The sequence below is a fragment of the Octopus sinensis genome, linkage group LG16 (assembly GCF_006345805.1).
Source record: "Octopus sinensis linkage group LG16, ASM634580v1, whole genome shotgun sequence".
In the NCBI taxonomy this organism is placed as follows: domain Eukaryota; kingdom Metazoa; phylum Mollusca; class Cephalopoda; order Octopoda; family Octopodidae; genus Octopus; species Octopus sinensis.
Genome location: NC_043012.1, coordinates 42,638,638 through 42,662,662, shown reverse-complemented (window position 1 = coordinate 42,662,662; position 24,025 = coordinate 42,638,638). Strand labels below are relative to the sequence as shown.

General features: G+C 36.9%; 1 protein-coding gene across 3 annotated transcripts in view; it reads left to right on the top strand.

Moving 5' to 3' along the window:
- LOC115220388 (SPRY domain-containing protein 3) overlaps nt 1-24,025 on the top strand; it is a 123,969-nt gene that overhangs the window by 89,951 nt on the left and 9,993 nt on the right. For all 3 annotated transcript variants that reach the window (XM_036510080.1, XM_029790507.2, XM_029790506.2), the window contains exons 4-5: nt 2,811-2,898; nt 10,562-10,709. In XM_036510080.1, coding sequence (XP_036365973.1) covers nt 2,811-2,898; nt 10,562-10,709 — 236 coding nt within the window. The remainder of the gene's footprint in view (nt 1-2,810; nt 2,899-10,561; nt 10,710-24,025) is intronic.

Sequence of the window (24,025 nt, the reverse complement as noted above, 5' to 3'; positions counted from 1 at the left end):
TACATATATATATTATATATATATATATACACACATACACACACACACACATATATATATATATATGAACAAAATTCAGTAAGGTATTAAAATACTACTTGCTTTAAAGAGCTATTGCTCTAAAACCACAAATTACTCAATATTAAAATACACATGGTGAATGCAACAAAGAAGTAAGGAATGTGTATATTCCAGGATCAATTGATTTCACTTTCTGTATGAAAAACATACTTAAGCTCATTTTTTATAGGAGTAATCTGTGGTTTTAGAGCGATTGCTCTGTTTATAGCAAGTAGTATTTTAATACCCTACTGAATTTTGTTTGTATTTTGCCTTTAGAAGTGTAAACTTGCTGGCCACTTTATTATCTTATTATTATTAATAATGCTAATCATACCTATTTAACTTTAAATATGTTAGATCATCAAGTATGAAATTTGTAAAAAAGAAAAAAGTTTGCTAATGGCACAGGAGTGGCTGTGGTAAGTAGCTTGCTTACCAACCACATGGTTCTGGGTTCAGTCCCACTGCGTGGCACCTTGGGCAAGTGTCTTCTACTGTAGCCTCAGGCCAACCAAAGCCTTGTGAGTGGATTTGGTAGACGGAAACTGAAAGATCATTGTATATATGTATATATATGTGTGTATGTGTTTGTGTGTGTGTTTGTCCCCCCAACATCACTTGACAACTGATGCTGGTGTGTTTAAGACCCCGTAACTTAGTAGTTCAGCAAAAGAGACCAATAGAATAAGTACTAAGCTTACAAAGAATAAGTCCTAGGGTCGATTTGCTCGACTAAAGGTGGTGCTCCAGCATGGCCGCAGTCAAATGACTGAAACAAGTAAAAGAGTAATGTTTTATAAATACAAGTAATAGTCACTTAGCGGTTCGGCAAAAAGAGGCCGATAGAATAAGTACTGGGCTTACAAAGAATAAGTCCTGGGGTCGAGTTGCTCGATTAAAGGTGGTGCTCCAGCATGGCCACAGTCAAATGACTGAAACAAGTAAAAGAGTAAAGAGAGAGTTTTATTCATCAAAGTATGCACCCATATTGTCAATAAACTGTTGCCATTTCAGCAGTAGCTTGTCCAGCCTGGAAATTTAATAGCCTGGCAATCTAGAGTCGGTAAATTCTTGGAAGGCCTGTTTTACAGCATCGTCGGAATTATATTGTTTTCCCATCAAAAGGTTATCCAAATTCTGGAAGAAGTGGTAGTCAGTGGAGGCAAGATAAAATGGGTATGGTAGATGATGGAGACCTTCGAACTCCAACTCCTGTAGTTTTGCCAATGTCATTTTTGCGATGCATGGTCTGGCGTTGTCTTGCAATAAAATAGGAGTGGATCTGTTGACTAAGCTAGGCTGTTATTTTGTAAGTTTCTGCATCATTTGGTCCAGTTGGCTGTAGTATACTTCGGCCATGTTTGATGAGCCTGGTTCAATGAAATCACGATGGATCACACCACCAAACACACACCATCAGCTTCTTTTGATGAATTTTGCTTTTTGGACTGTGTTTTGGTGGCTCATCTTTGTCCAACCATTGTGCTGATCGTTTACGGTTGTTCGGGCATGGCTGTGTGGTTAGGGAGCTTGCTTCCTAGCTACATGGCTTCGGGTTCAGTCCCACTGCGTGGCACTTTGGTTAGGTGTCTTCCACTATAGCCCCGAGCCGACCGAAGCTTTGTGATTGAATTCGGCAGGCGGAAGTTACTGCCGTGTGTGTATATGTGCGTGTAGGTGCTTGTGCCTCTCCGAAAGAGAGAGAGGGTATTGGATCCATTTCTTATCACATGTTACAATTCGCTTGAAAAATTATTCATTTTTGTGAAAGTAGCATAATGTTGCTGTTTCTTATTTTCATTGAGTTTATGTAGAACTCACTTATCCAACTTTTTCACTTTACTGATTTGAATTAGGTGAGTCAATATTGTTTGCTTACTAACACCAAACAACATCAATAATTCATAGGCACTTTGTTTCTGGTCGACTATGTTGCTCATTTGTGAGGTCAAAGTTACCAGAATGAAATTTTGCAAACCAATTTGATACTGTCTGCTGTATAATAACATTAGAATGAAATACTCTGTTAATATTCTGTGATGCTGTATTTCCAAGAAAGAACTCATATTTCAAAACTATATGAATTTCCAACTTAGCCATATCTAAACAAAAATAGCAAAATGTGATTTTGTACAGGTATTATATATTAGAAGAAATAAGGTACTCAGAAATCTGGATGGTTTTATATTTACAGGTATTTATTAATATGTCACATGTTTTTATAAATCATATATTAGCGCTTGCATCCACTCTAGTGGATTCTTACGATTTAATTTCTTCAGGAAATTTGTCTCTTTTTATAGTATTATTGAGTGTGTAGTGGTGGAGAGAGATATAGGATAGTAAAAGAGGGTGAGGAATGGGGAGAAAGTGAGAGAGAGTGCATGTGTGTGTGTGTGTGTGTGTGCCTTTGTATCTGAAAGTAGTGTCAATGGAAAAGAGAAGGAAAGGAAGGAAGAGAGAAAGAAGAAAAAATGTGTTTACCTTTATACAACATATATATATATGTATGTATATATAGATATATATATATATATATATATATATAGAGAGAGAGAGAGAGAGAGAGAGAGAGAGGGAGAGAGAGAGAGAGGGAGAGAGGAGAGAGAGAGAGAGGGAGAGAGAGAGAGGGAGAGAGAGAGGGAGAGGGAGAGAGAGAGGGAGAGAGGGAGAGATATGTGTGCATGCATGTTCTGCATGTATAACACACACACACACACACATATTGTTTTTGTTCTGTTCTGCAGCCATTGGTCTAGGACCATCACGGTATCCTCTTGACTGTCAACCTGGCTGGAATGTTGATTCAATTGGCTACCATGCTGATGACGGTCGGTACGTTAAATGTTTGTTCATATTTTTACTGTATTCTGAGGTATTAATATCTGGCATTTAATTAGCACTAGTATGTCATCCTTATAATGCCACCACCACTTCCACCCACTCGCAGACACACACAATGTATGATTCTTCGTCTTCCTGAAAAATTATGTAATTCTGAAAAATTCCCCTCTATTCAACCATTTCTTAAATCTCCTGTATACAGGAGTCTCTTCTGAGTTATTGACATTGAAATCCTGGGGGATAAATCTTTTATACTATCTCAGATAGTATAAAAGATTTAACAGCAAAATCAATCTTGTATAAATTGAACTTGGAATGTTCAGTTTTAGACCAGCTTGTCAGTTCTGTTGTACTAAAGTAAATGCTTTACACTGCTTGAGTTAATCTTATTAGTCTAAATTTTAAACCAAATCTTTGGCATAGAGCTGTTATGATAAACTCTTCAAGAGCGTCACTATACTGTCTACTGCTCCCAGAGCATAATGTCACTGTACAGTGGTGCTGTTCCCATGACTAAGGGATCTGTCTATTGTGTACTGCACTTTAGACATAAGTTTCATTGGAGACAGTTTCACTGCATGATGTACAGTGAAACTACTTTCAATATATAGTCACTCTTCTGTATATTGGTCTCTGTGCTTCAGGTCACTGTTCTGTGTTTGTACTCTCAAAACACAGTGTCATGAAAACGTTTTTAGACATAAGGACCCTGTACTATGCTCATCACTCTAGATACGAGTATTAGCACTCTGTAAACAGCTCTCAATACACTGAATTACTGTTCATTGCACAATTTTCAGAATACATTTTGAACATGTGGTAGCATTCAGAGATGGGATAATTGTGCAGTGTTCAGCTTCTTGGAGATAGGATACTGTGAAGTATTTCAAGATGGATTAATTCAGTTTTAATTCAAGTTCTAATTTTTCCTATTTCCTTTAAACTGATACATTTATTTTTTCAAATTTTCATTTTTTTTAATTTAGCATCTTTTTAAATTTCTCCCCACGGAATTTTTTTTCAAATTTTCTATGCTGATGTACATTTGTATGATAATGACAAAAACCACATTAATTTTCTCCAGAAACTAATAGCAAAAAAGTTACAAGCCATTAAGGTTATTGTTATATCGCACATTCAGCTGGCGTGCCTTCATCAATAACGTACCTCTACTCAACTACCAAACTCTCACTTCCGACAACTCGACTCAACAGAACTCAATGTCTAGTCTATTGACGGCCCCGGCTCTCTCTATGCAATGCTTCTATGACTAGCTATCACGTCCACTATTGATACATATAGGACTAGCCTACTTATCATCTGGGGGTGTCCACACAACACCTCCCCTTTTTGAGAGTTTTTTTTTTTCTAAACCCAAATTTATCAATTTTATTTCCTCGGTGAGAAACTGGCATATCTTTTTCTCTTAGCATTAATTTCCATAATTTCTGTAGGTTTTCTCTTCCTGTTTGACCTACGTGTTGGTTCTGCTTGTGGTTCTGGGACCTTGAACAAATCATACCATATATCCATTGGTTCCTCTTGCCTCTCTTGATTTTTAGTATATCTTTTTTTTAATTGGTTTACATGCCTTCTGTGTTCATATTTTGGTCCTTTTACCATGTACATCACATTACCCAGATGTCCAGTTATACTTCCTTGTTCCCAGTCTTGTTTTCCATTTCTATATATTTTAAAATACACCTCGTCACCTGTGTTAAAAAATTTTGTTCTTCTTCCTGAACTTTCTATTTTCTGTTTCCTACTCTGCAACAATTTATCAAAACTAGAACGAATTTTTCTGGAAAACATCAAATCTGCAGGTGACCCTACCCAACTCTGCATTTGGATTCGTTGTTATTCTATACACCTGCAAAAACTTTGTCATCTTTGTATCTTCAAGGGTCTCCCATCTGGTCTTTCTTAAAGCTCTCTTGAATGTGTCGATGAATCTTTCTGCTAACCCATTTGACCTTGGATGGTATGGCAGAGTTAACACATGCTTCATTTGAACTGACTCACAGAATCTTTCGAACTCCTTCACTGTGAATTGTGTACCATTATCTGATGCGATTGTATCTGGCACCTCATAACGAGCGAATAATTCTCCCAAGAAGTCAGTTGTCACACTTGTGGTTGGCCTTGAAAATTTACACACTTTAGGCCATTTGGAATAGCTATCCACCACGATGATATAATGAAAGCCATTTATTGGTCCTGCGAAATCCACATGCAGTCTAGACCATGCCGAATCCATTTTTGGCCATGGTTGGATCTGCACTGGGGGTGCCTTTACTGCCATAGCGCATCCCCTACACTGTTTTACCAGTCTCTCAATTTGCTTGTCCATATTTGGCCAGTAAATGTAACTCCTCATGAGGCTCTTCATCCAGACAATCCCCAGATGTCCTACATGGAAGTCTTTTAATACTCTGTATTGCAGTGCTTCAGGTATTACCACTCTTTGTGCATATAATAATACCTCATCACATACCGAATAGTGCTTTGAACCTGTGTTCTGCTCATTTATATTTTTCATGTTACTCATAATTTTTTAAATCTTGTTTATGAACCTATCTTTTCCTGATTCCAATTTAATTTGTTCCAGCATTACTGGCAAATCATGTACTACATTGCACAAAATGTTCTTCAGTTCCATTTCTAGTTTTAACAATGCAATCACCGTGTTTTCAAAAGGTTCCTCATATTTTGGAATTAGCCTAGACAGTCCGTCTGCATGACTCATTTTCATTGATGGCAAAAACTCCATCTGGAAATCATAGTTCAACAGGGTAGTCCCCCAGCACTGTAAGCAGTTTGCTGAGTGCATGGGGATACTCTTTTACGAACCAAAAATAGACAGTAACGGTTGGTGATCCGTTTGCAGTGTAAACTTCCTCCCATGTAAGAATTTATGGAGTTTTTTTACTGCAAAGATTAATGATAACACCTCTTTTTCAATCTGGCTGTAGTTTCTTATTTCTTTATTGCCCACAAGGGACTAAACATAGAGGGGACAAACAAGAACAGACAAAGGGATTAAGACAATTACATTGACCTCAGTGCGTAACTCATACTTAATTTATCAACCCCGAAAGGATGAAAGGCAAAGTTGACCTCAGCAGAATTTGAACTCAGAACGTAATGGCAGATGAAATACTGCTAAGCATCTCACCCTGTGTGCTAACGTTTCTGCCACCTCACTGCCTCAGGCTGTAATTTCTTTCCGCTGGTAATAGAACTCTCGATGCATGTGCAATAACTTTGATTTTACCAACATTAAATTCATGCAATATCACAGCTCCTATACCATATTCACTGGCATCCGATGCCACAATTATTTTCAGGTTTGGGTTGAAATGAGTTTATGATAACTCTGATGTTAACTGCTTTTTTAATTCCTCGAATGCTTTCTGACATTCGTTTGTCTAATCTCATTTCAAGTCCTTCTTTAGCAACTTGTTCAAAGGAGCTCTTAGCTCATACATTTTAGGTATGTACAGCTGGTAATAGCTTACCAGACCTAAAAATGCTTGTAGTGTTGTTTTGTTAGTGGGAGCAAGCATTTTTTTTTTTTATGGCATCAATCCTAGAAGGGTCTGGTTTTCATCTGTCCTAAGTACTTTATTTTTGTCAAGAAAAATTCACATTTATCCACACTTTAAACCCATAATCGCTTATTCGTTTGAAAACCTTGTCTATATGTTGAATATGTTGGTCTCTCGATTCACTTTTGATCGATATGTCATCCAAGTATGGGACCGTGAACTCACAATCTGCTAGCATAGTATCCATCACTTGCTGAAATATTGCTGGTGCGACCTTAACCCCAAATGGCAGTCTTTTGTAACGATAGAGACCTTTATGAGTATTGATTGTTTATACTTTAGCACATTCTTCATCTCCCAGTAATTGGAGGTAGGCCTCTGACAAATCCTGCTTGGAAAAAATTTTCCCACCATTGCTCTTAACAAATATTTCTTCTGGGTTTGGAAGCGGATAATAATAATTTTTTAAACAATCATTAAGACCAGTTGAGAAGTCCACACATACTCTTATTTCGTTGTTCTTCTTTTTTATATATACCGTAGGAGCTGCCCACTCAGAGTAGTCTACTTTTTCAATTACCTCCATGTCTTCCAATCTTTTTAATTCCTTCTCAACTTGATTTAACGTTGCAAAAGGTACATTCCTTTTCAGTTTGAACACCAGCACTGCATTTTCTTTCAACTCAAACTTTTGATTTTTTTGCACATACCAAGTTCTTTCGAAAACACATCTTTTTCAATTTTAATTTCAATTTTTCCGATGCTTTCTCTGACATGGACTGTGACACATTCACCTTACTACATAGTGTATTCAATGGTAGATCCCACAGGTTGAATTCGTCTATTAAATCTGTCCCAAACAGATTCATTGTATTCTTAGATACCATTAGTTTACTTTTCCATGTCATGTTTTTAAGTTTTATTTCTGGTGAAATTTCACCCAAGAATTGAACTCATTCCCCTGACACACCGTGAGCTATCCTAGTAGTTTTTTTATACACCGGCCTGCCTATCTTACTCCATGTTGCCGTATATATTATCAATATGTCTGAACTGGTATATAACTACATTTTGGTCTGAAACCATTTATTTCTACCAACACAAATTTTTGATTTTGTAGGGTATAATTTACTTTTGTTGAGTAGACTTTCTTCAGTTTTACAATTTTCTTTGACCGGCATTTCATCTGTATATGCCCAATTTTACCACACTTAAAACATGTTTTATCTTTAAAGAGGCAATCTTTCCTCAAATATTTGTCTCCGCAACCATAGCACCGTTTTGAATTTATATATTTTCTTCTATCTGTACTTTCTTTACACATTTGTACATTCTTATCATTGTCTTCTATTTTTCTTGTATCAACTCGAAGGTTTATTATTTGTTGGCATTACTCAACCACTTTCTGCAAGGTTAGTTTCACATCTCGATTCAGCTTTGATAATATTCTTTTTCTAATTTCCGCATCTTCCATTGCCACCAGCCCTTTAACAAATATTAGGCACTTGAACATATCTGGCATTAATTCTTCCAGCTTTAACCTTTCGCAAGCCTTATTAACCATACCGGCATATGTTACAAAATCGTATGCTCATTTTTCTTTAAATTTAAACATTCCCACTGGATGTTAAACTGTGAACTTTTCTTGCTAAAAATATTAGTAAAAATATTTATCGTTTCATCAAAGCACAATTCCACGGGCTTTCTCGGCAAAATAAAGTTACAAAAACTTTCATGTTCTAGAGGGGCAAGCTTTCATAAAAGAAGTCACCTTCCTTTCACTAGACCATTCCTTGCATTCCTCTCGGAATATGTCTTTGTATTGTCTGTAATATGCAGTAAAAGTAGTTCCTTCATTTGGTTTGTAGTGAAATTCTTTGATGGAATTTGCAACACCATCTGCTGAAAATGATTCTATCGTATTTCTCGACTGCAGTAACAATTCTGTTAACTTCTGTAGTTGCTGCTCTTGTGACAACTGCTTTCAGTAACTCTTCCATTTCGGTACTATTCAAAGCCTTGTCACCACTGTTATATCGCACATTCAGATGGCGTGCCTTCGTCAATAACGTACCTCTACTCAACTACCGAACTCTCACTTCCAACAACTCAACTCAACAGTACTCGACGTCTAGTCTACTGACGGCTCCAGTTTGCTCTACGCAACGCTTCTATGACTAACTTTCATGTCCACTATTCATACATATTGGACTAGCTTACTTATCGTCTGGGGGCGTCCACACAACAGTTATGTAATTTTAGCCAATTGGAATCCTCCATTACTGATATACCATAATTGCAGTTGTGTGTTTCCATGGGAACATCTTTAACATTATCATTGTTATCCAGAGGGCAATGATAAGAAAATCAAAACATTATGAAAGCTTGAATTTTCTTTTTTAAATTAAAAGAATTTAGTGAAATGTAACTAAAATGTTACGCAACCTCAAACAGTGCCTTGATCAAACAGGAAGAAAGCATAAACGAAATTCTACTATGCAGTGTGAGTTTTTGTACTAGCAGCACCACATGAACTCACAGAGATACAAGTTTATTGTAGACTGGAGTGGTTGTGTGGTAAGTAGCTTGCTTACCAACAACATGGTTCTGGGTTCAGTCCCACTGCATGGCACCTTGGGCAAGTGTCTTCTACTGTAGCCTCAGGCCAACCAAAGCCTTGTGAGTGGATTTGGTAGACGGAAAATGTGTTTGTATCCCCCCCCCATCGCTTGACAACTGATGCTGGTGTGTTTACATCCCCGTAACTTAGTGGTTTGGCAAAAGAGAACAATAGAATAAGTACTAAGGTTTACAAAGAATAAGTCCTGGGGTCGATTTGTTCAACTAAAGGCAGTGCTCCAGCATGGCTGCAGTCAAATGACTGAAACAAGTAAAATAAAAGATTAATGAGTACCAGGTCACTGTTCATTTCCTTGCTTGAGCTTGGCCAAATGCGTTCCACTTGTTGAATGTGGATGCCATCTTGCAAGTTCGCCATTCTGTGCAGAGAATAGTAGCCATGTATCTCTGGAAAATGGGAATCTAATATCTTCCAGGAACTACAATATACAGTGACCACATGTCACTGTATATTGTTGTTCCTGGAATAATTGATTGTTGAATGCACTCTTCTAATGTGTCACACTCCTAAGGAGGCACAACATAAAGAAATACTTCTTATACAAACCTATTGTTCAAATAACATTTTACCTTTGTTATATTTTTGCCTCAAAACACTGTTTCATCAATTTCAACAATTCTATGGGGGACCACTTTCCTTAAGGAATTGTGGAGTAGATCTCCTATAGTTATCTAAATGATTTTTGTAATCAAGAGTCATAACTCCTTCATACAAAAATGGACTGTGGTCAGATTCTTCACTCAGGAATACACAAACAGAATTACAATTCTAAGAGGAATTATGAATAGTGTTAATGCTGATCCATTGGAATCAGACAATGTGACTTCTAGTATGTCAGTGGTGGAGGATAGGATTTTGATTATTTAAAATTACATAGATTTAAAGATGTGCTACATTTTTTATTATTAATTTTGTCAGAAAAAGAATGTGATTTTTTTTGTCATTATACAAAGCTACATCAGTGTTGAAAATTTGTAAAAAGTCTGTGAGTAGAAAAAATTTTAAAAGATCTCAAATTTAATTTTAAAAATTTCTGTCTAAATTCTCCTTCTCACTTTCAGTTCAGGAAAACATAATTTTAAGAGTTTGAAATCTTGAACTAAAAAATAAAATCTACATTACTTGAAAATAAAATGAAAATTTTTGCATAACAGGTTGTGCACCAGCATGACCTCAGCCCTGGGCAGAAACCAGTAAAAGGTAAAAGATAAAAAAAAAAAACACACTGGCTTCTAAGTGTTTTATTTTGATGCATTGTCTCAAAATGTCAGTATTAATGAATCCACCTTGCTCTAAGTATCTGGTATGGGGTATTTTGTAAAGAGTAGTGGTTCCAGTTAGTAATTGAACATGGTTTCCTAAAAACTTGACACTATTTTATATACACAAATATATATTGGTTATTCTTTCTTCATTTGACACAAATTTTATATTTTCAAATGTTCTAGTTTCTTCACTATTACAGGTTATACAAGTCTTGTGGTATTGGCCGGCCATTTGGTTCAAAATGCTTGACTGGTGACAGAATTGGCTGTGGTATAAAATTTGACCAAACTGATGTGAGTGGTGTACGCCCTCTTGTGAAAGTTTTCTTCACCAGAAATGGAGATGAGGTAAACTTTTGGATGTTGTAAAACAACTGAGTATAAAAATTGTGTTTGTGCAAATGCTTTGACTGTACTAGCATTGAGATACCATGTAGTTGGACAGTACATGCGTAATGAATTCTGATAGAGTGATAGAAATTTGCTACAGTTAATTAGCTATATTTGGGATGAAGTTTAGCTCAATGTAAGTTAAATGTTGCAGGATAGAAACGCTTGGAGAAAGACTAACGAGAAGACTCATCACATTGTTGTAGTTGTTGTTGTATTAATGTTTTATTCTAGTAATGTTGCATGTGTTTCCATGACAGTATCATGTGGCCCAACTTGATGGTCATGTGATGAAGACTATTTAACGTAGCTACGCTTTATATCTAGAACATTTTCCTTCATACATCTTGCATGCAACTTCAGTTTCACATAGTTATTCGGTTGATTTAGGCCAATGGAAGTAAAGGGCCTGTATGTGACTACTTCAATAAAAACTTTACTGTGGAATCACATTAATGGATTTCTGTCAGGAGCTGCAGTCTATTTGGTCATAATAACTTATAATTAATAACATAACAGATTTAGAGAATTAATACTATCTGAGTTGATTGTAGCCCGATTAAGATTAAGACAAGGAAGCTTAAGGACTCTGCTGTGGTACAGAAATAATTGTTCTCTTCATCTCTTAAGGAGAGGTTGAAAATATTGAAAGAGTTTCTGTGATAGTGTACCCTAAATTGTTGGATTTGATGCACTTCACAGACAGAGAAACAATTATGTCCTCAATGAAACCAAAGAAGTTGGTTATTATTCAAAGGATACATTTTCTGGTTCTAAAGTAAATGTTATCAGAACCAGTGCATCAATATTATTTCGTCTGTCTTTACATTCTGAGTTCAAATTTCACCAAAGTTGACTTTGCCTTTCATTCTTTCGGGGTCAATTAATTAAGTACCAGTTGTATACTGGGGTCGATCTAATCGACTGACCCCCCCTCCCCAGACATTTTGGGCCTTGTGCCTAGAGTAGAAAAGATTATGAAAGATTGAGAGAAGCTGCATATTTTTATGAATTTGATAGCTTGGAGTTAGAAGGATTATCTGCTGAAGGTGGGCCTCATACAAATGCAAATGATTAATGACTTATCAAATCTACAAATCACTCCAAAATATTAAAACACCTGCAGTTTCAGGAAAAGGTGCTGCCAGGTTGTGTCAGCTATATTTAGCAGTTTAAAAGGATTAATAATTTTACCACAAATGCTAATGATAATAGACTAAAAGAATTGTCACAGAACATAGGTCGAAAGAGTGATATAGATTTTGAAAATGGAAGTTAAAGCTTTTTCTAAAATAGTTGGTTCCTTTGGTGCCTATTTTTCAAGATTCTATTCACCTATTGCTCAACTTCCCATGCCAGAAGAAAAAGAAACCCTTCAGCATTAATGGGATGTCAGAGATCACCTTTAACAATATCTTTTGACATTAATGTTCCTCTGCGGTATACTTCTAAGCTTAATACATGTAAAAGCTTGACATCTAATACAGAAGGACAAAAATATATCATTGGTGGTGAAGAATGACAAGTGGATGAGGTCATTCCATAAGTTCTGTTCAATTTTACCTTTTTTTAAAATTGAATGAAATTGGAATTAAAATGGAATTAAAAATTATTTTTATGCATTTTTGTACATTTAAACTATTTAAATATTATTTTACAGAATAATAGAATTAAAATTTCTTTGATTAAAACCCTTTCTAATATGGAAGTATCCAAAGAGCATTTGAGGTAAATAATGCTTTATGAGTACAAAAAGGAAACTCTGCAGCCAAAGTGACTCGAAACATACACTCAGTTTAAGGGAAAGAATGCTTGAATGAAAGAACTTGCAGAAGATGGTTTGCAAAATTCAGAAGTGGAGATTTCAGCCTTGAAGGTGAAGATCGAACAGGACGTCCAGTTGAGTTTGATGATAAGCTCCTTGAGGCATTACTTGAAGAAACTCCTGCATTATCAGTTGAAGAATTAGCAATAAAGCTTAATTCAAACCATACAGCTGTTCATCATCATCTTCAACAACTTGGAAAGGTTCCTAAACTTGGAAAATGGGTGCCTCATGAATTCTCTGAAAGCAATTGCAAATCCTGAGTTGACATCTGCTCTTCTCTCCATTCTCGTGAACTCATTTCACCCTTTTTGGATAGACTTGTGACTGGTGACGAAAAATGGATCCTCTATCGAAATGTTAAACATTGTAAACAGTGGCTTAGTAAAAAGGTTAAAAGCTCAACCACAACTGAGAAGGGAACTTTATGGGAAAAAGGTTCTTCTCTCTATCTGGTGGGATTGCAAAGGAGTAATTCACTTTGAATTGTTTCCACCTAATGCAACAATTGATGCTCAAGTCTACTTCAGCAATTAGAGAGTTTGAACCAAGCTTTGAAGAAAAAAACCCCCGCTTACTGGGCTTACAAAAGAATAAGTTCCAGGGTAGATTTGCTCGACTAAAGGCGGTGCTCCAGCATGGCCACAGTCAAATGACTGAAACAAGTAAAAGAGTAAAGAGCTTTAGTGAATCGAAAAAGAGCGATCAGGACAATGCGTGACCCCACACTGCAAAGATCACATCACCTAAGATCGAAGAGCTTGGTTGGGAAAAAAATTCCTCATTCCCCTTATTCTCCCAGCCTTGCTCCTTCAGACTACCATTTGTTTCGTAGTTTACAGAATCATTTGTGGGACATAACTTTCACAAGCCAGGAGGAGGTCGAAACTGACATTTCAGAGTTCTTCGCTTTGAAAGCAAAAGAGTTTTACATTGATGGGATTAAAAAGCTTGTAAATAGATGGAAGGAAGTCATAGATAATCAAGGAAAGTACAGTGATGATTAAATTTCAATTAAATATAACATTTGATCACTTGTTTTCTTTATTCAAAATTTGGACAGAATTTATGGGATGACCTGATAGTATGCAATGATCAAATAAGTAAGTGCTCTGATGAAGGAAATGAAAGGATAAATTTTTAAATAAAGCCAGAACAAGACCAAGTCCAGGTGATTAGAAGACCAGCTTGCAAACAGCCAAAGGTTAATGATATCTTGTCATCAGTTGAAGTTAATGTTGATGCCAGTGTCATGGCTCTTAAAGATATTAGACAAAGTAATAGAATAAACAAGGAAATTCTTCCTACACAGTGTCATACATTGTTTATTATAGCGGTATTGCATGTTATTTCACTGAATGTAATGGTTACGTGATGAAGACTATTTGACATGGCTGTCCTTTCTATGCTAAAAAGTTTTACTTTCGTGTTGTCTCTTATGTGCCACTGCAGTTCTACTTGGTTACTCAATTATGACCAGTGTGCAAGCACACATGCTACATGGCAGTGAAACATAGGCTGTGACTGCTGAGGACATGCATGGTTTTGAAAGAAATGAAGCTAGTATGCTTCACTGTATATGCAGTATCAGTGTGCATGCACAACTGTGTAAACATCTTGTGAGAAAAGTTGGTAATAGGAGGCATAAGATGTGGTGTGCAAGAGAGATGACTGCATTGGTATGGTTATGAGGGGAAATAAATATGGAACTGTAGAAGTGATTCTTTGCTTTTTGGTGGATGAGGCCAAAAAGCACTTAACAACCACCCCAATAAGTGATGAATTGATCCTCATCCCCATTTTTCTTGACTGAAGAGTCTTTAAAATAAAAATAAATGTGCCCCCAGAAATCAACATTTGTGCATTGGTGGAAGCAGTTGTCTTCGATATAGAGGAGAAAACCAGTATTCTGCAGATACAGAGATTGCAAAAACAACAAGTTGGGTCAGGAATGAAGTTCTTAATTCAGGTGGATCAGCAAATTGTTGAAGCAATCCCAGGCTTAACCCTATCAGACAGCACAAGGCTTCCAGTCCATGCTGTCCAATAATGTTGTGGGACACCGGACGGAGAGACCTATTAAATTGCTCTGGGACTGGTTTGACCTGGATCTCCAGGTGGAGAAGAACTGGGACAAGGTGACTAGCAGGGTGGTTAATCTCATCTAGAAATGGGCTGAGAGAAGGTTATTTCAGGAAAGTTGGGCAAAGGTGGTGAATGCATACATCACCTCCATTATGTATTGCCACCTGACCAAACTGGAGCACCCACCTTTCTGTTTTTTTTTTCTAAAAAGGACACATTCTACTGGTCAGGCATGCTATTGTTGTCAACACTTGCTGAAGAAAAGGATCTGATGTGCAGACATGCGCTGAGGTTAGATCTCCAGCACTTCCTTGACTGTGAGCAGGTGTGTGATCACCATTTGTCAAATTTGCTCTTCCACTGTGTGTCTTTGACAGAGCTGTAGTCCTGGACCAAATCTCATATCAATTACTCCAGTAAATTTGTGTCTTGTCTGTAGTAGTGTTTTATTTGTATTTCATTTACAGTGTGCAACTTAAGGTTACTTGTGTACAAAAGATGTTTGTTCTCTCATAGCATTTGTATATAAGTCCTGTCTGGTTTAATGTTTATTAATGTTAATTCCAAGCAGAAAAGGAATGGAGAAAGGGTATCCACTTAGAATATTCTTTTTTTTTAGTAGACATAAGGTTAGTTTTGATAATTCCTTTCTTTGCTTATATTTGCACTATTCATTCATGTGTTCAATGCACCTGCTTATTATTGGTAATATTAGTTCTAACTTACACATGGCCCGTGCTTCCAAGACACTGTCATATACTTTCTGGTAGTCAATCTATAGCATGCTTAGAAGACCCTTCTTCTCTTTGTAGTTTTGTTTGTTAGTAGTTGATCTTTATAGTCTTTGCAGCATCCCTTGTTCCTCTAGAAATAAGTAGTTTTTTCTAAACATTATCCTTCATGATGTTATTACAATTAAGTCTTTGTAAGCTGTAAGGAAGCAGGCTGTGGTTTCTAGAGTTTGTTGTTTTGTTAATGAGTTTTTTGTGTTTTGTTTGTTTTTTGTTCTTTTTTGGATACTGTTATGTGTTAATTATTTTAACCAGAAGTTTTGCTATTTTATCAATTCTTAGTGCTTTTCAGTTATGTATTTTTTTGTAGTATTTGAGCTTCTTGCACAATTGTATAGTTCTAGTGTTTGTTGTTTTGAACAATCCTCTTTGTAGTGATTCTTTTGCTATTATATTCATCTTGCTGTTGCATTAATTTCTATTTTAACTTTATCTAATTATTGATGAAATCATTTTGGGTTAGTCAAAATGTTTGCCTTGTACAAAAGCTTGTCACTTTTCATAAAATGGTTCTTTGTGATTCAGAGAGGATCTCTTATTTCAGAAATATTTTTGTTATGATTTATTTTTTGTTGGTCAGTATTTTTTTTACTCTTGTAGATAACTTTAATCATTGGACTATGGCCATGTTGGGGCAGTCAGTCAGATTAGTTGGCTGCACCAGCTGTGGCCATGTTGATTTTGTCAATCAAATCAGCTTGTTCCCAATACCTATTTTAAATTCTGATACTTCTCTTGGTCTATTTTTGCTGAAACTAACTTACAGAGACATGAACAAACTAACACTGACTGCATATAGTGAGGAACAAACACATACCATGTGTGCACACACACACATACACAGCTTGGTCAAAGGCTTTAAGCTGGAAATAGTAAAATAATATATACACATACATACGTACAATCACATACACTTGCACATACGCACACACAGTGGCCTTGCACATACGCACGCACTGACATACACACAGTGACCTTCCTCACAGTTTCTACCTACCAAAGCCATTCACAGGTTTTTTTAGTTGACCTGGGAGAACCATAAATGACACTTGCCCCATAATACTACATAGTGGGTCTGAACCCAGAACCATATGGTTGTAAAGCAAACTTCTTAACCACACCCATACCTGCAACTATTCTGTAGATGTAAGAATCCTTATGTATTTTTTATCATTAATTACATTTAAGGTATAATAAAACCACAGCCATCACTCAAAAGTGACTTGGAAGGATGTACCATGCTTTTACTAATTATTTTAGGTGTCTATTTAGTTGTGACAAGACATTAATACTTTATTGGCCTTCACAACCTTAACCCAGTAGAGCATTCGGTATTTCGTAGCTGAAGCAAGTAGTAATAATTTTCAGTTGAGTACACTTGAGCAAGGAAGATACAACATATCACTTAGTTCAGGAATTAGTGAACCCAACACTTTGACTACTAGCCCACAATGAAATGCAAAGTATTGGATGTATCAGCAACTAAATAGTATACATTTATATTAATAAAAGCAAACTTCTGTCTGGCTATCTGGGACCCTTGTATCTTAGTCTACATTTGTTCTATATAAACATACCTTTTTGGAATGCGGATTGAAAATCTGCCCTTCATTTGGATTTGAAACATCCAGCATTAAGATCTGATTTAAAAGCATTTGGATTGCTATTCTAGCAGGTAAAGTGGCTGCAAGAGGTTTCAATGTCATAGTATTACTGAGATAGGTGAATAAGAGTTACCTTCCTTAGCTAAAACTTTTACAAAGGAATTTAGTGGTTCTTTTATCTTTTTCAGTAATCAGACTGTGACCATGCTGGGGTACTACTTTGAAGAATTTTAATTAAACAAATCAACACCAATTCTTTCTTTTTTATACCTGGTACTTTTTTTATTGGCCCCCTTTACCAAACGACTAAGTTACATGAGCGTAAACTCACCAACACCACTTATCAAGTGGTAATAGGGGACAAACACAAACAATAAGCCACATTAATAACTACTGAGTTTCTTAACTCTTTGGATCTTCCTGGAATACCTTCTTACAAACTAGCATTGAAGAAAGGAGTTCCAATCATGATTTTGAGAAATCTGGATCCCTCAAAGACTGATTGTTAGGCAAATGCATCCACATCTTTTGGAAGCAACAATTCTCACTGGGCAAGGGAAGGGAGAAAATGTGTTTATTCTAAGAATTCCACTGATTCCAGCAGACATGCCCTTTAAATTAAGAGACTTCAATTTCCAGTAAGAGTTAGTTTTGCAATGTCAATTTACAAGAGTCAAGGACAATCACTCAAAGTTGTTGGACTTCACTTTATGCAGCAATGCTTTTCCCATGGTCAGCTCTATGTTGGTTGTTCAAGAGTTGGAAATGACAACAATCTCTTCATACTCACACCAAATGGGGAAAACTAAGAATATTGTTTATCCTGCTGCATTACAGTGATCTCCAAATGTACTGTAACCTTGTATCATAAATGCTAGAGAAGTTCTGATGATGTTGTCCAACATTGATTTTTTAAGGAGGTAGTTTACAGAAGAGTCTAATAAAAACGGTCCTTCTGTTCATCTGTCAGTTCTGAATGTGATGCATATGCAGAGATAAATGTCATAGTTGTATTATTTATGACTAACTAAGCTGAATTAATCAATCTCTCACTCTGAGTACCTCAGTTATTTTATATAGTTCTCTATTAACAATATATGTACTCCAACTATCTTGCTAATTACTGAGAAGAATTTGTATTTTGTTCCATGCTCATGAAAAGTTCAGCAGAGGCTTGCTTTCACCTTACTGCTTATAAACAGCATACATCTCCATTCCAGCATTTCCACAATCTATCCCAGCTGACCTTTCATCATGCTGATGTTGTTGGTGATGGCCCTACATATATTGCTCTTAATGAGCAACAACAGCAATAGTATGAACACTATGAATGAAATGTCTTTAATCTTAGGTCAGTGAGGATTGACTTGATACTAAGCAGTAAGAACACTACAGTTAATCAGAACAATATAGCCACCTAGAATACACCCACCATCATTAATACAGCCAGCATCACCACCAACCTACCAATTGTTGAATAACTAAGTGCCAACAACAGTAATAGCACCATCATGAAAGTAATGTCTGTCGGTACATATGTTGTATGTTAACACAACTGTGTGTGTTTGTGTGTGTGTGTGAGAGAGAGTGAGAGAGAAATAGAGATAAAGAGAGTAGTGTGCAGATATTTTATGGCTTAAATCAGTGGTTCAAGGTGACCATAAATCCAGCACTCCTTCAATTAGCTGTAACCATACAGTATTTCCCCTACCCATTCATCTTGATTCCATCTTTACATCCATAGGAATAAGATGACAATTTTTTTCCTTTCACAAAACTACTTTCCTTGTGCTATTTTTTACTCTATAGGTGTTATGGATAATTGTTGATTCCCACTGCTATTGGATTTACCTACAATTTCTCTTGAAAGAAGCCATCAAGTGGAACTGAAAGCAGTAGTGCAAAAAAGGAACCTTAAAGGGATTACACTGGATATGAAACTTGACACTTTAAAAAGGATTGATACAGAAGAAAAAATATCAGCCACATTGCTGAAGCATCAAAGCTTGCAATGGCTGCAGTAGGAACAATAGGTGACACTAGAGAGAAAATTAAGTCAGGTTTTCAAGAAACTATTTTGATTGCTCAAGCCTTATTTTTTTCATAGATCTAATGTGATGCTTCATGGATCAGACTCAGTATAATGTACCAATAAGCACAATGGTAAATATAAAGAGCCAAAAGTTTGTATAACAATTTACAGAAAATGTGAGTGAAACATTCTCTGGTTAGTAAGGTTTAAGAAGTGCTTGAATTTGCAGAACATCAAAAATGACTGGTGAAGCTGCCAGTGTTGATCCAGAGGCTGCTACTAATTACGAGGGGCGTTCAATAAGTAATGCCCCTGACCCACTTGCAGTTGTTTGATCTAGCTGAAATTTTGCATGTGTACTTATTTATACCTCTATAGATTAAGTGGCGAATTACAGCTCTGAACTAATTGTGGTTTCTGATTTACAGGTGTTTGAACTGAGTCAAGTGTGAAATGGAGCCTGTTGCGTGTCGAGCAGTGATCTGGTTTTTGTATTTGAAAGGACGCACACCACGGGAGACTTTTGATGAAATGAAAGTAACTTATGGTGATGATGCCCCATCATATGACCTTGTAAAACGCTGGCATTGTGAATTCAAACATAGTCTGAACTCTGTGGAAACAGCTCCCAGATCTGGTCGCCCCCTTCTGCCGTTGATGAGACGTCTGTCCGTCAAGTTGAGGCTGCCATTTTGGAAGGTCAACGCATAACTATTCGCCGAATAGCCCATAAGGTCAAGATTAGTACCAGGTCTGTGGAAACTATCATTCATGACCATTTGCATATGCAAAAGGTGTCTGCCAGATGGATTTCCAGGTTGCTCACACCTTTCCAGAAGCAAGAACGCGTTGAGTGCTCGAGGATGAATTTGGAGATGTGCCAAGAAGATGAGTCAAAATTTTTCAAAAGACTGATCACACAGGATAAAACCTGGGTCCATCACTATGATCCATAGACCAAAGCCCAGTCAATGCAGTGAAAGCACCGTGACTCACCTCCTCCAAAGAAGGCAAGGGTGCAGCCCTCCGCTGACAAGGTTATGCTCACAGTCTTCTGGGACCAGGACGGAGTAGTGATGACAGATTTCCTGGCAAAGGGTACCACAATTACAGGAGCCTATTATGCTTCACTTTTGAGGAAATTAAGAGAAGCTATCAAAATCAAGAGGCGGGGCAAGATCAGCAAAGGCATCCTCCTCCTGCAGGACAACGCTCCGGTCCACATCTCGCGTGTTACCAGATCAGAAGCACAGACGTGCAGCTATGAACTCCTCCCCTTGCACCCTCTGATTTTCACCTCTTCCCAGCCATGAAGTTGATTTTGAAAGGAAAGCGTTTCCCAGATGATGCAGCCTTGATTTCTGAAGTCATGTCGTGGTTGGAGGACCAAGCTGGGGTCTTCTACAAAAACGGTCTCCAGAGCTGTATCAAACGATGGGAGAAATGCATAACTCTGGGTAGTTCCTATGTAGGAAAAGACTAATAACTGTGCCAAGTGTCGTTGCTCTACTGCTATGGGAAGTGGGTCAGGGGCATTACTTATTGAACGCCCCTCGTATCTTGAGCCACTGAAAAAAGCCTTTGCTAAAGGTTGCTACACACCAGTGCAGTGTTGACAAAACAACACTATTTTATAAGTTCATACTTGCTAGAACTTTCATTTCTCAAGATGGAAAATCAACGCCAAGATTTAAAGCTTCCAAAAATTATGTGATATGAAATTAAATATGAAATATATGAAATTAATGTCTCTATTTGTGTATTACTGAAGACAAAGGTAGAGTGTTAGACGATATTTTCAACAAAGCATTCTTTTGGAAATTTGCACTGGTAATGAGAAGAAGTATATCCCCAAGAATACAACTTCTTTTCTCTAGTTATTGGATTAATTCTGATAGCTAACTTCAAGGCCTATTATCAAAACAACTTTCAAATAACTTTTGAAAGATTGTTAAGGGAAAAAAGAACCACAGAAATGCAACATATTGTGGATAGCATAATTGAGTTGTAGGATAAAATAAAACTCTCAACTTTGAAACTCATCATCATCATCATTATCATTTAATATCCATGGGATCTTTTCCTTTTGATGGACGGAATTTTCTAGTTAACTAAACAATTTGAAACTTCGTATACTGGTAGAATGTGTCAAAAGAAAACATTATTGTAAACAAAATTGAAAACAAAATTGTAATTTGTTTAACGTAGTTTAATTATTTGAATTTTAACCAATGAAATCGCAGCATTTGAGCTCAAATCATTTGCTGCGTCTAAAAACTCACACACACACGTCTTATTCATCCTTCTCTCTCTTCTGTCTTCTGCATGTGCTAGAAATAACAGCTATATCTCTTAAATCGATGAATTTCGTCGCCCAATAAAAATATTAACGATATTGTCTTTATTTTTTTTTACCGAAAAGGCTTCTCCCATAGTTTTGAAGGGCCCAAAACAACAAAAGCAAAACAGTAATATGCCTAACGCGGTCTAGAGTTTGCGCGTAGAGTGTGAGTCGTATTGTAAAAATTTGCGAAATATTTTTTCATAAGAGGATACCCCAGCTTGTCGGAAGCTGTGATATAAATTAGGAAAAAAATCCTCGACACCAGTGGATAATTGGTACTTAATTTATTGACCCCCCCCTTCTGGTTTATTTACCTTTTGTGTAAATTTGTTGCGGCAAGGGGCAACTCACGAACGTGTATGTATGCTTGTGTGCGTATGTGTGTGTATGTATATCTCCGTTTGTATGTGTGTGTACGCTTATATATTAATTACTATGTACTTATGCAAATGTATATGCATGTGTTAGAGAGAGAGAGAGTGACAGAGAGTGTGTGTGTGTGTGTGTGTGTGTGTGTGTATGTGTGTGTGTGTGTGTGTGCAAGTGTATGTGTGTATGTACCTGAATATGTGTGTGTGTGTGTGTGTATGCGGCATGCGTCTGCTATGTTTCTTTATCAATATCGATAACGCAGCAAATGATTTGAGCTCAAATGCTCGAATTTCATTGGTTAAAATTCGAATAATTAAACTACGTTAAACTTACAAATTACAATTTTGTTTTCAATTTTGTTTACAATAATGTTTTCTTTTGACACATTCTACCAGTATACGAAGTTTCAAATTGTTTAGTTAACTAGAAAATTCTGTCCATCAAAAGGAAAAGATCCTATACATGTTCCATGCTGGCATTGTTTAGACAGTTTGATAGGGTCTGATGTATCCAAGGACTGCATTGAACTCCAATGTCTGCTTTGGCATGGTTTTTATAGCTGGATAATCTTCCTAGTGCCAACCACTTTACAGCATAAACTGGATGTTTTTCCTTCATGCCACCTGCACAAAGTCACTGTGCAATTCACAAGTCATTGAGTCCTGGGGGAAATCAGGAGGGGTCAGCTTCATGCTAAGGAGATTACTATGAGAGGGAGTGACGGAGGTGAAAAGAAAAAGAGATGATCAGTAGAAGCTACAAGACCTAAATAATGTGAGGTCACTTAGAGGTGGCCCCACAAGGCCCAATCTGAGTAGAAGTGATAGATAGTTTGCAAGTCTGTATGGGAAGGTGAATGAGGGTAGAGAGGCAGACTACTAAAGTGGTTAGGACTGAAGGGTGACTGAAATGAGAGCCAGGAGCTAGGGAAGATAGAGGGATGTAGAAGAACAGAAGCAGCAAGTAGCAGGAGTAGTAAAGATGATACAGTTGCTGGAGAGGGGAAGGAAGGACAAGACAGATATGATATGGTTGGTTAGTTCTGTGGAGCCAGTGGGGAAGAGGCAGGCATAATGCATGAGGGGAGGGAGTCACTGTAATGATTGAACCCAAAACATAGCGCTTCCAAGTGTCAGTTTTATTTATGAGAGTGAATCTTTTTGAGAACCTCATATCACCAGAAATCCCAATTCTTTGTCATCTTATCTCTTAGGCCCAGTGTCCAGGTCAGCTTTCACCTTCATCTCATATTTTCTTGGGTCTTTCTTTTCTGTAGGTCCCAGCCACATTAAGCTAACTACACTTCTTTATACAGCTCTCTTCATCCATACACATCATATACTGCACACACCAGTGCAGTTTTCTTTCTTGGACATGGCATCTGATTCCTTTTATACTCAATTTTTCACTCAACACTTTTGTGCTAATTCTTTCATGCACACTCATATTGTACATCCAACAGAACATGCTCACCTTGTTTTTTTTTTCCAGTCTTCTTAAATCCTCTGCATTTTATACCCATATCTCACTACAGTGCTGCATACATAAGCATGATACAATCTACCCTTCATTCTTAGGGAAAAGATCTTTGTTGTCAACAATGGTAGTAGCTTCCTGAACATTCTCCAACCAGTTCTTACTCTAGCAACTATACTATCAGAGCAGCCACCTCCCTTGCTAATTACATCTCATAGGTAACAGAAGCTATCAACTACTTCTAATGAGCTATCTGGGCATTTAAGAGACTCAATTTCAAATATGCTTGTACATTCTGCTTCGGTGCATCTATCACATATAAAGCTTGCATTCTCATATAGCCAGTGAGTCCACTATCACTTTGAAAAATGCTTGCAAAAATATTTAACCAGACTGTATCCATGACTTAACAAATTTTCCACTAGCAGAAGGTCTACATCAAATTCAGGAAGATATTGCAACTCTTGCAAATGATGTAGAGTTTGAAGAATTCATAATGAGTTGCTAGTGTCAAGGAGCTGATACTCTTAGAACAAGTGTAAACTGAAAATATGGAAATGCTACCAACTCCACTTGAATTGACTACAAAAGAATATTGCTAAAGGGTTGGTACTTAAAGGGGAATGTATGTAAGTTTTTACTGATAATCCAAAATGTGCATGTAACATAAAAATTAGAAGAGGAGTTTATAATGATCCGAGTTCTTACACTGAGCTGTAAGAAAAAAATGATGGGCTATGAACAA